The sequence below is a fragment of the Haliotis rubra genome, unplaced genomic scaffold, assembly GCF_003918875.1.
Source record: "Haliotis rubra isolate DU_JTF1 unplaced genomic scaffold, ASM391887v1 Scf644, whole genome shotgun sequence".
Lineage (NCBI taxonomy): Eukaryota > Metazoa > Mollusca > Gastropoda > Lepetellida > Haliotidae > Haliotis > Haliotis rubra.
Window position 1 is genome coordinate 240,852 of NW_025767351.1, and position 13,542 is coordinate 254,393.

The 13,542-nt window shown below is 39.3% G+C and overlaps 1 protein-coding gene across 1 annotated transcript in view; it reads right to left on the minus strand.

Moving 5' to 3' along the window:
- LOC124256936 (CUGBP Elav-like family member 2) overlaps window positions 1-13,542 on the minus strand; it is a 230,882-nt gene that overhangs the window by 7,293 nt on the left and 210,047 nt on the right. The window contains 7 exon segments of the mRNA XM_046690901.1: window positions 600-746; window positions 1,561-1,704; window positions 2,347-2,451; window positions 5,870-5,956; window positions 8,916-9,116; window positions 11,806-11,907; window positions 12,142-12,216. Of these exon segments, the coding sequence (XP_046546857.1) occupies window positions 619-746; window positions 1,561-1,704; window positions 2,347-2,451; window positions 5,870-5,956; window positions 8,916-9,116; window positions 11,806-11,907; window positions 12,142-12,216 (842 nt within the window). The 3' untranslated portion in view covers window positions 600-618.

Here is a 13,542-nt window from a genome sequence, read left to right on the forward strand (position 1 = left end):
GAGTATTAGAACAGCTCATAAATCCAATGGTTAAAATTATATACCGATTCTGAATATATACTGTATATCTGACAATCTTGCAATGATTATCGCTGTTGTAAACTGTTCAAAACTGCCATATCCATTGTCCAATGTGACATTTAAAACAATGATTTAAAAAAACTTCATTCTGATAACAGATATGTCTATCTTTACAGCAACATTAAATCTGACCTTGTGTTCATTTTATCGAAACGTGTGTCACAAATTCTTCAATGAAAGTGTTAAAATTTAAGAACAAAAGGGCTGAATCTCGACTTGGGACAATGACTGAGACATAGACCATCACAACAATGTTAGGATTGCAGTGTACATTTTCAACACATGAAAATTTATCACCAAGTAACTTGCATTTCTTAGAAAATCATAAGAACAGACAAGCACCACACAGACAAATCTGTCTGTGCATGAGTCAATGAGTGTCCCTTCTTCTCAACGCCACCTATGTTTAGACTGTCATGTACCTCTCTGCCCACCATATGTTCACCTGTGGAACTCGACAGTCAGGACTGTTGTCAGCATGGCATTTACTGATAAGCTCCTACCTTGGGGGTACTCACCGTGCTAACAAACAGCTAGCTAGTAGGGCTTGCTGTCGTTTTTTGGACGCTTTAACTGGACTTTGAGGCGTTTCATGCCGATCTGGAACCCGTTCATGGCCTGTATTGCTGCTTGAGCCGACATGGGGTTGTCGTAGCTCACAAAACCTGCATCAGGGTATGGTATTGTCACTACTTACAGCTCTCAGGCAGAGAAACTGTTACAATCAAGACTAAACATTTCGAGCACATCAACACAAAGGCTTACAGATTATTGCTGAAATTACAAACCGGTAATCATCTGACGCACAAGCCTATTCTATTTTTCGACACTCTCTCTCTCTCTGTGTGTGTGTGTGTGTGTGTGTTTAGATTTGCGAATTTTGATTTAATACAGCTTTGAAAATTATTTCCGTTCACACATATTTCAGGTCAACGATATTACAATTTTGGAAACCGTAACTGCAACATGGTGCTGACAGACCAGAAATACAGGCAAGTTTGTTTTGAAACAATAATTGTAAGACTCCAGCATGCCTACTCATCACAGAAATGCAGCCATACTGGCCTTTGGCTTCCACTGGAATTATTTGTTGTCTTAACTCTGACATTCAGCAATATTCCCTGTAAGATGGCAGTCTGTACAAATTAAGTCTAGACTACACAATGATCTGATTGACATCAATAGTGTGGATGTGAGCAGTTATAAATAATATGCATAAAAAAAGAGCACACTATATCATTAGTCGCCGCTTGTGGCAAGCATGGCCTACTTTCGATTATTGTGGACTCCTGAAGGGCTATTCTAAACTTCACCAATCATTTGAGAAGAGCTTTTAACATAAGGATCATCATTAGCTAAACTTCCAATTCCAAAAGGAATTTGACTGGACAATGACTGATGGTCAAAGTTTGACAGTCATAGATTAAATCAGAGGTGGTCATCATGAACAACAACTTTGTCTAATACTGCATTACTTACCGAAGCACTTGCTGAGGTTGGTTTGTTTGTCAATGAAAACTTTTGCTGAGATCACATTTCCAAACGGCACAAACATCTGCATTAAATCATGGTCACTGAATTCTTGTGGGAGATGATAGATGAACAGGTTGGCTCCCTCCGGGCCTGAAATCGAAGCTACTGATGATATATGAGGTGAATCTCAACAGCAGGTCAGCACAGCACAGCAGCAACATGGAAAACAACATGTCTCACCTTGCACAGCAGAAATAGGGACTAAACTTCAGATATCTCTATGAAACAATCTATCCATGGGGCATGGAAGGGATTATGATTTTACTTTTGTAGCACTCTTTGGAATACATATTATTTCAAATAAGAATTAGTCATTTCAATATTCCTTTTACATGTTCAATTTATTGTCACAAATATCAGAACTCATTTGACTTTGAGAGAAGATTTGTAAAATCATATGATTGAGAATCAGTTACATGAATTTGAAAGATCACTTTATGAATAAATTGTGTTAATGAATGTCAAGTCCCTGTAAGGAAATGCTTCTGAAGTTGAATCCACATACAGATAAAGCATGATGTAACAATAGCTAAAGCAGTGCAAGTTATTGCTTTAAGAAGTGCAGATTAATCACATTTGAAAGTTGAAAGAAAGAGAAAGTTCACAAAGACAGAAGCTGTTGTCAGTAATATAAAAACATGAGGGAAATTACAGAAAATACCATCTACAATAAAAACCCTAGTCTTGTTCCCACAACCCTTCTAGATTAAAATCTACCGGCATCTAATTTACCGTAATTTTTGGTGTAAAGTCCACAAAGCTGATACAAGGCCTTCCCTTGAAAGCTACTGCTGTGATCTTCCCCTGCACTAGCAGTGTAAAGTCCCCACTCTGTTCCTATAACACAACGGACACCAGGTCAAACTACCACTCTTACACTCCCATCACCATCAGGAGGGGGGACACCTCTTTCAATCTCCCATCAGCATCAGGGAGGTAGCATTGCTCTAATCAACATTAGAGGGAGGGACACCACTCTTACGTTCCCCATCACCAGCACGAGGCAGACACCACCCTCCTTTCTACACCAGAAGGGAGGGACACTACTTTTACACTCCCATCAACATGAAGGGGATGTCACTCCTAAAATCCCATCACCAGCACGACTTGGGTTACAACAATACCCACTCAAATTGGATAACCATCTTGGCTTCTTTCATTAGGTATGTGTCTACTGATGTTATCAGAATGGGAATGCATCAAATCTACCTTGGCAGTAACTGTGGTTTAAGAATAGATATTTAATTTTTTTTAGACAATTTCTGTTTTGATTCCTGATTTCGATGACCTGCTGAAGAAGTATGTCTTAATGATTTAGCTTCAATTTGCTGTCTTTCAGTGGCATTTAGAAGTTGTACATTGATGTCCAAGATATTTTTATGGATTAAACTTCTTTTTAATTTCTCTCATGATGTTTCGAGACCATTCCAGGTCCCTTCATCAGGTGAACTGGCAGTTAGGACTATGACGTCGTCGCTATACACCAATTTGCTGTTCCATCAACCGTGTAAATATCCAAGAACTAGAATGTTCTTTAAATCCAACGAGACAAGATAAACATTGAAAATCAGTGACATCCAAAGCCTACTTTACAATTCCCCACCCGTTGAACACACCAGGAATTATGGTGGTATAGGCTGGAATACATTGATATGACTTGTCTGGTAAGGGGACAGAGCACTATAACCAAGCTAGGTAGGTCTACAGCAATTTTCCGGTGTAGAGACATGGATGGATGGACTGGAATACTCGTGTACCCTACTAATCCATGGTACATCTACCCCTTCAGCAGTCTTAAGACATAGCACCAAGTAAGGATTGAGGTTTGGGGTGGGGGTGGGCTTGAATAGGAGGAATACACCAGTATCACATGCACTGGAAAGAGAGACGAACACCCTGGCCCTGGTAGGTCTACCATCTACCCTGTCAGCTACCTTAGATCACAGCACCAAGTAAGGATCAACATTTGAGGAGGCTTGAATAGGAGGAATACACCAGTATCATGTGCACTGGAAAGAGAGAACGAACACCCTGGCCATGGTAGGGCTACCATCTACCCTGTCAGCTACCTTAGGACACAGCACCAAATAAGGACTAAGTTTAGGACAGGCTAAAGCAGGAGGAATTCACCAGTGTCACGTGCATTGGAGACAGGGCTGTGCACCCTGGCCCTGGTAGGGCTACCTACTACCCTGTCAGCTACCTTAGGACCACAGCACCTAGTAAGGATTAAGTTCAGGACAGGTTTAAATAGGAGGAATATACCAGTGTCACATGCATTGGAGAGACGGCTGTGCACCCTGGCCATGGTAGGTTTACCATATAGAGTAACTTGTAAGTACACAGTGGTGGACAGAAGAGAGTGGAGAGGAATATGGTATCATGTGGAATAACTTCATCCCTGTGACTACTAAGAGCTCAAAAGATGAAGACAAAAAGTCAGGGTAAATACGTATTACAATCTCTCCTATGAAAATCACAGGACAATTTCTAATAATAATTGTATGTAAGACAAATTACTTGAAATATTTAGTTGAAGTTCCTTGCTTGAAATGTTTCCCTAACAAGGTAACATACACATGTAGAAAACGAAGGTGCACCAAGAGATTTTATGTCACTTCAGGCACTTGGCAACATCAGGGCTCGAAAAATTAAATCTGCACTCTCCATACAGGGCGTGTAATATGAACTTTCCACTCGTCCTTCTAAAACTTGTACTTGCCCTATTGATCATGCATCACAATGAATATAAATTTAAATTATTTTTATTTCAAAATGTTTGCTTGGAATAAAACTAGAAAAAACATTATTTACTTTGTCGTCTGTACAAAATCTTTGACAAAATTAAATTCGTTCAAAGTTTAAGATAGCTTAACTTCAAGGAAAAAGAAAAATGTTACTTTTGGGTGAGAAAACGTACTCGTCCTCTAGGACAAGCAAATTATGTTCTTCACACCTTGCCCGAAACAAATTTGACTCATCAATACGAGCGGACGAGTGGAATTAAAGAGCCCTGTACATGACACCCAGTATCAAACAGTTCATCATGGGGACTGAACTCGAACCTTTGGCAGCAAAACTATCACACTAACAACTGGGACACCCAGGAGAATTCAGAAAGAAGTGCCATGGAAGACAGAACTGCACTGATGAAAGAACCTTGCATGTCCTCAACAGACACACTAAATTCCTGCAGACGTTGATATAAAAGGATAACCAAAACTGAAGGGAAAACATTTAGCAAATTAAATTTCATGCAACAACAAAAAAAACAAAGTGTCTGAGGAAAACATATAGCAAATGTCTTCACAAAATATATTAGAATCTAATACTGGTAGCCACTGCCAAAAGCTCTATACAACCAATATTCAAGTTCAACGCCTTTGACTCGTAGTTAAAGCACTCCCATACATATAACCATCTTTTCCAAAAAGGGTTTTCTGACTCTTTGATCAATAAAATTCCAGAATTATCACTGGGATGCAGTGAAAAAAGAACATAAACCTGAAAATCATCATCAGAAGTGTTTTGAGTTTGGGACTTATCTTCAAGGCATGAATTGATGCCCAACATGGATTTATCTAGTGTATAGTCAAGACAAGTTTATTTCTTACATAATCTTCTGCAAATGAGGACAAACAGTTTGGGACTAGACACGGAAGGAACCTTTTGAAACGGATTGAAAATTCATAATCAAGACAAGTTTATTTTGGACATAATCTTCTGAAAATGAGGATGAACAGTTTGGGGCCAGATGCTGGATTATGTTTTTGAGACAGATTAGGAAGATAGATAATTACTGAAGGCTGACCGCATGGACATACTTAGTGAGTAATGTGTAGAGGAGAGGAAGGAAACAGGGCAGAGGGCTCTGACAGTATGAGGTGAGTAATCCAAGCAGAGAGAAGCAGGGTGCTGGGACACACACACAATGAAAACCCAACAAGTGCTACAACAGTTCCACCAATGTCACACTAGTTCTTCCTGACAACCACCCACACTCAGATGTTAGTGTGCAACATGGTTAATACTTGAGACGTCAGGGACAAACTTTATGTCTGTGAAAAACTATTTTCGCCAATAGATGACAATATGATTAAATACTGCCTTCAAGTAGCATTGAAGATACATTAATACGGCTTTAAAGTTCTGGTATCCAAAAGCAAATATTGCTCGATGGTTCTCCACAAGTCTTGCAACTATTTGCATTGATGAAGCAAGGATCGAGAAAAGCTCATCAAGGTAAGTAACTCACCTTCAGTCTGCTTCCCTGCAGGAGAGGCTGCAGCTTGCTGAAGTTGGGCTGCTGCTGTTGGACTGCTGAAAGCGTTGGGGAAAGATGCTGAAATGGAAAGGAAAACATGCTTAATAATGTGTATGGACAAGTATCACTAAAATCCAAAACGCAGTAGCGTGTTAGTTGTGATCAAATTAGGATCAGTAAAGAGGAAATAAAAAACAGTCCAAACAGTAAGTATCAGATGTCAAAACCATATTTCTGTTGGGGCTAAATATTTTTGCAATAATGGAGTTGTGATAAAAGATATAAAAGGTGAGTAGACATATACATTTTTATCCAAAGTTTGTCAAGAGAACTGAATCAGAACAGAACCACATGTATATAAAATTCCTGTGAGAGTGCAGGACATTTTACGCAGGTGAGGAGCTATCCATGCAGCCAATGCATGGAGCTTGTGTTGCCACCTACAGATAACGTCTCACTTTGAGGCCTTATCATGTATAGTCATTGATGCCTGGGTCATTACATGCAATGCAATAATACTTAAAGATCAGTTAGTCATGAATAAAATATTTCAGTTTTCAAACTCAATTCATAATGTGACAAAAAGAAGCAAAGCAGAACAAATGGAACACAAACAGACCCAGGATTTGACATATGAACAAAAAGCAGTGAAAAATATGTGAGTTGCTTCCCTTTGATCCTGCATGGTCTTTGACTTGCGATGACCTTAGTGCAGATTATTCCTTCATAACCAGGTGAATTAACTAATCAATAATAAGGAAGCGTAGTGAAGTTGTAACACTCTTCGAAGGCTAGTTAGCAATAATCTCAATATTGCATTGACTGTTATTTTTGAAAAAATGTTACTAAGAGATCAAATGAGTGAAATCACTGACATATTTACACTGCTCCAATGTCTCTGTGACACACAATTTTCAAATAATTTTTAATAATACTAAGAAGTTGATCACCAAAGAACCAAATATGAGGAAAAATCTGGACGCACATTTCCAAACCAGTTAACTAGACAATAGTGGTTGAATCAAAATGGCAGATAAATTTACCGAGATACACATAACAAATTTCAACATTTGCTCAACATTACAAATGTTTACTATCCTGAGTTGATTAATCCAGACAGGTCCGCATGCACGATTTCACATGCCAGTCAATGAAAGCACTGCACCAATTATACTATACAAAACCTACATGCATATTCTTTGACCATCATATTCAGGGATAGAAATACTTTTTTTTCTAAGTGTGCCTTAGGGCACCAGACAAATATTTTAGGTGTGCCTTTCAGAAATCAAGTGTGCCCACATGTTTTTAGAATAAATGACAATGATGATGATCATTTGAAATTTATTGTTAAATAAAGAAATGGGTTTATGAGCATTCAAATATGTATGGTATTACTTAGTTTGGAAAAAAATAATTGTTTGGGGGATTAAATGACTAACTGTGAGTTATGTCTCTGAAAAATCAGGAGTGTCAAAAGGGCACCGAGAACATTTTTTAGCCGTGCCATTTCAATAATTACCGTGCCATGGCACACTAATATATGGGGTATTTCGAACTCTGGAGTTAGTTGTGGATAAAACAACATGGTGAAGCTGTTACTCAACAGGGAAAAAACAAACAAAGCATTCACAACGCATTCATGAAACCAAATTTTGTCAAAATTAATCAAATGAAATGAAATGAGAAAGCTTCACTCAAACTAGAGCTGTCCAGTATCTCAAGTTTCAATTTGCCTCCTTGATCACCTTGACCTATGAAACTCTTCAAACTGGTTTCATCAAATGAGAGAGATAACCAAACTTGTCAGTAACACACCCTTCACATATGAATGTTTTCATGGAAGTGTTGGTTTCATACACAAAGCAGCTGATGCCACTTAACATCATTCCAAGGGTAAAATGCAGGCTGCTACTTTCAAGAGCAGACGGCAAAGTCAGCCATGTTACCTCTTTCAGAATCTGAGCCAACTCTTCACCAGGACGAATGCCAGTTGTCAAACATTTAACAAAAAATTTCAACCAATAATGACAGAAATAAATGAGTGAACCCATGATTATGTTTTATCACCTGAGTGAGTGAGTTTAGTTTATGCCACTTTTAGCAATATTTCAGCAATATCACGGCAGGGTACTCCAGAAATGGGCTTCACACATTGTACCCATGTGGGGACTCGAACCCGGGTCTTCAGTGTGACGAGTAATCGCTTTAACTACTTGGTTACCCCCATCCCACTTATCACCTGAACTATTAACAGAAAATATCACTTATGAAAATACTCAATGCCTGTCAACATCAGAATATGGCATCCCCATCACAGAATTGCTTCTTGTGACCTGTGGCTGGCATATCAAGACCAACTGTGAAGAGATAGTCCCAGGTTCCACCTTCTGCCATGAGGTAAGCAGAAGCCTGCAGCAGTTAGTGTGTGACTTGTTAGATCAAACAGCATAGCAAAAGACCTGCCACCTATCCTGCTACACCTTCAATACCACCTAGCACTGCCACAGATCCTCCGCTGCCCAAACCCATGCATATACAGCAGTGATCTTAACTACGATGCTTCAGCTTTAGATTCCCAAGTGTGAAGGATTTGAAGCTAATTTTCCAAGACTTTAAGTGCATTATCAAGCCATTAGCATTTGTGTGAGCTCCACACTGGAACCATGCTTCTAATTCAGCTTATAACCAGTGGTAAAGATTCAGTGCAGAATTAGTGATCACTAAAATATAGCTCAGCAATCTTATCTTGCAGACACTGGTGCAAAATCCAAATCCATTATATCAAAGAATTAATTTGGTTAGGTGCAGGAAAGAGATATATATTGAAATCAATGTATTCGTCTTCAGTATAATAACAAAAAAGGTTCAGGTTGTTTCTTCACTATCGGAGAGTTGACAGGTCGGCTGGGTGAGAGACAAAAACTACGAACAAGTGGACACGCGGATGTACGGACACTGACGGGCACACACCTGCAAAATGAAAGTAGAAAATGAAGAAACGAACCTTTACCTGGAGTGAGTAAACCTGACAAACCTGCGTATTGCTGGATACCAGTGTAGGCTTGGCTCAGGGCATCAATGCCCTGGGGGTTGGAGGTGGAACCTAGGCCGTTCATGCCGCCGTTCATGCCGCCCTGTGTGAGGGCAGAGATACCAGACATATTGCTGGCCGACAGGCTGGGAATACCGATGCCACCCAAGGCAGTGCTGGTTGTTGTTGTGCCAGACATGCTGCCTGTGAAGAAAGACATTTTGTTACAAGACCAATGAAACCAAATATCCAGTCTCGCTGGGACAAAAACAAATGTTCGTAGTCGACTAAATACTGGGGGCCAGAGTATTTAAGTAGCATGTTCATTTGAATGAAATCTCCAAATATTCTTGTTTCAGGAACTTTAATTGTCACTGGAGGTCATTAAGCAAGTGAGTTTAGTTTTACACCACTTTTAGCAATATTCCTGCAGTTTCACGGCAGGGATCACCAGTCTAGGGCTTCACACATTGTACCTATTTGGGGAATCGGACCCGGGTCTTTAGTATGACAAGTGAACGCTTTAACCACTAGGCTACCCCACCGCTTGCAGATCATTTTGTTGAGACTATCAATAGTATTTTTGTCTGATAATCCTGTCAATAGCAATGGGTTTTGGTTATAAAATTTTGTAGTCATCTGGATATGTTAAGTAAGTAATTTCATCACTATGCCTTTCAAATTGTTACTCTGCTTGTCTATATCATTAACTTGCATCAACTGTTAGGAGAGGAGAGGTCCTCATCATTTATCACATATTTAGTGCAGCTACAACACAGATTCTAACAACATGAAGGTAACAAACACATATTGACACTATAATTCTCTATTACTGGATGGATATGTTAGCACTGGGTGGATATCAAAATCAGTGTCTCTATACAGACAACTGTATCTACGCTTGCTGCAACATAGAAAGACCTTTCTCGAAACCAATATCTTCCAAGTCTCCTAATAACGCCATACATGGTCATACATGTTTTTGATATGGTCATTTGTTTAATACAGGTCATTTGTAAGGACAATGACATTCTCTTTTGCAATTATCAATACTAGCATTAGACTGACTGTCATTACTGAACCTACAGATATACTGTTGGTTGGTTTGTTGTTTTAAGCCTCAATGTGCAATATTCCAGCCATATAGAGTCTGGACCAGACAATCCAGTGATCAGCAGCATGAGCATTAATCTACGCAACTGGGATACGATGATATGTATCAACTAAGTCAACGAGGCTTACAACCCGATCCGATAACTTGTCTCTTACGAAAAGCATGGGTGTTTGAAGACCAATTCTAATCCGGATCTGCACGAGTCAACAGATAAACTGACATATATATATGTATCATTGTCGTCCTTGATAATGTAATGAGCAGTGATTTCTCTTTGACAACATCAGACATGTGACAACAAGTTACCACGTGCAGCTTGTGTGCATACACGTATGTGCTTCCCTTCATAATAATATACAGATTTCCCTATCACACATCAACATCTAGAGTACATTCTCCTTGGTGCGTGTACACACAATATCTACATACTCCCTTACCAAGAGGTAAACCTTTTCCTTGTAATGCTGGGATAGAAAACAAATGTAGGTTCAGAAGTGAGTGAGTGAGTGAGTTGAGTTTTACACTGCACTCAGCAGTATTCCAGCTATATGGCGGCGGTCTGTAAATAATCGAGTTTGGACCAGACAATCCAGTGATCAACAGCATGAGCATCGATCTGTGCAACTGGGAACCGATGACATGAGTCAACCAAGTCAGCGAGAGAATATGTACAACTTCCAACATTTATGATTTCCATTCATCCGAAAATGTAAATATCTGCATGACCTTGATGATGTCAAAATCATGGTTAAAGGTAGTACAATACTGGATGCTGCTGAACACTTCTCACACTTACAAAATATAGAATTATTACAGCACAGAAGTAGCAATCTAATTTATGAGATTCTGCGCCTCTAGATCTTCTTACGAATGTCAAACTAAGAAGCTGTCATACTGCATACACATTCATGGAAAAATTCCTACAAATTGTTATTTGCAAAAACATATAACCTATACACCTCACACACTCAATTATCCAAGATCTGCTTCCATTAACTGATAACATTTTGAGTTAATTCAGAAAAATTATCTCAACACTTGAGGTCGACTTTACCCTCAACAGGAATATCATAAAACCTTCTATCAGTCTCAGTTTCTGCCCTTAAAACAATAACCTTTCATCCATTATCGTGGACTGAGGCAAAGAAAGTGCCGTAGCGGGTGATGATCGCTTGTTTTATGTGAGCTCAGAAATGAATGAGAAATGACCATTGACAATTTCACCCCGTGCTTGCTGGGAATATCCTTGAATTATGGTTAACATATTCACCTACCCATTCTCTTGCTCAGTTCAGACTGACTGACTGACTGAGTTTGGTTTTACGCCGCTTTTAGCAATATTCCAGCAACATCATGGCGGGGGACACCAGAAACGGGCTTCACATTGTACCCATTGTACCCATGTGGGATTTGAACCGGTCTCTTTGGCATGACGAATTTAGTTTTAGCGCTTTTAACCACTAGGCTATCCCACAGGGGACACAGCTCAGTTCAGAGATGTGAGTGAAGGAATTTAGTTTTACGCCGCTTTTAGCAATATTCCAGCAATATCACGGCAGGGAACACAAGTAATGGGCTTCACACATTGTACCCATGTGGGGAATCGAACCCAGGTCTTCTACATGACTAGGCTAACCCACCGCCCCTTGGCGATAAGATAAGTAAACAGATATATGGATGGCCTAACAAGGAGATGGATGCTTTGATCAGCTGGGTAGTAATATTTCTCTGTCAACATCTGCAAGAACCAACCCAAATGCCTTCCATACTCATACCTACCATTGTAAATGCTGTTCCCTGTGGACATAGGTGTGCTGTTGCTTGCTGCAGCCAATTGGTTTAATGTTGCTACGTTCTGAACACCCAGAGTGTTTAATGTGGCTGAAATGAGAACACACAAAACCAACTTTTAGTAACTGGTGAGGTTACCTTTCAAAGAGACATGCAGTTCATCTCAATCAATCTCAATTTAGGATTGTCGTCATTATTGTTATTATTATTACTTAATGTTTAATGTTGGTCAGGTGACTAAGGTTTTAATTTTGATTTAATACTGACGTTTATAATACATAATATAATACATGCAAGGGACATTACGCCAGTTTGACAACATACCTGGGTTGTTTGCTAAGCTCGCAAGGGCAGCGATACCATGCAAGTTCTGTAAATGGACATTATTTTGGGCTTCTGCTGAAACAGAATCAATATCACAATTAAAACATCTTGAATAGTTGGTTGGGATGAAATTGAAATTGATTCTACTCCAATGCATCTTGTTGTGGTTTCATGAATCAACTCTACTTCAATAAGACCAACCTCTTTTTTAATTTTCTTTACACCGTTAAATGAAAAACTATTACGTAAGTGCTGAAGATTTAATTCCATATTATCCAAATAGTTTCCTTTGAACTATTCAGCTTCAAGTCACTGAAACATACAAAATGCCACACCACTGCCAAACTGAAGCCATTACAACCATGACAGATTGTTGTCAAAGAATCAACAAAAACTTTGTAATCAAGAACTTGATATCTTTCCTCAATAAAATCACTGAATTTTTTAAGGGTTATCTGTATTACACTGTGCTGTAAGCCAGATGGAGTTACCTCCCTTTAAGCTCAAGCTGTGAATTAAGAGATTGTTATGGATCCACATTTTAGAGAGGGCACTTCTAGTATACTGTCACCATCAACTATACAGAAGGATGAGAACTGTAGTAGAACTCAAGGATTAAACACTGTCAGGTGATGTCTACAATGAGAAGAGAAGTGGAAAGCCTTCATCAGCTGACTGCCGATATCAGCTGGACATATTGCCAATGTCAGTTGAAATCAGCACATCAGCTAACATGGTATATTGGACAGAGAGAGGTACTATTGTCACAAAACCGCAAGTTACTTCCTTACTGGTAGATTCATGCACAATCAAAGTGATCATATTAATACAAAGGCAGTCGGCACTGTTCAGATGACATTTCTCATGCAAGGTACAGCAAATGTTACACACAGCTGCAATGGAATATTATTGTCATTTGTAGGAACTGGAATTGTTATGTCTTCATGCATATATCACAAACAAAGACAAGCTGGCAAACAATCTCAACAACAAACTGTATAGTAACTAAGTGCAAATACACACTGAAGAAAGCCCGTCAACACTGGGCTGGTAAACTCAGCAAACCGGGAAGTGTTGTCCGGCGTGAAGTAAGCTCAACAGAAGATGTGAGGCTACAAGAGATTGTGATCCACAGCAAACTGCAGTGAACTAATCCACGAGAAGGAATGCTACGTGCAATCAACACAGTCCATGTCAGGGCAAAGGGAGACAACTGCTGGTACACCCTAGGAAATAATTCACAAACCGGGAAATCTTGCCTCATTCCAGTTTCTATCTCAAACGAAGTTAAGTATATTAAAACGAGTCGGTTTGTGAAAAAGTGGTCTTACAGAACAGATTATTTTTCATGACTTAGATTGTTCCATTAGGTACATTACTCATAAAGCCAAGTCTACATCT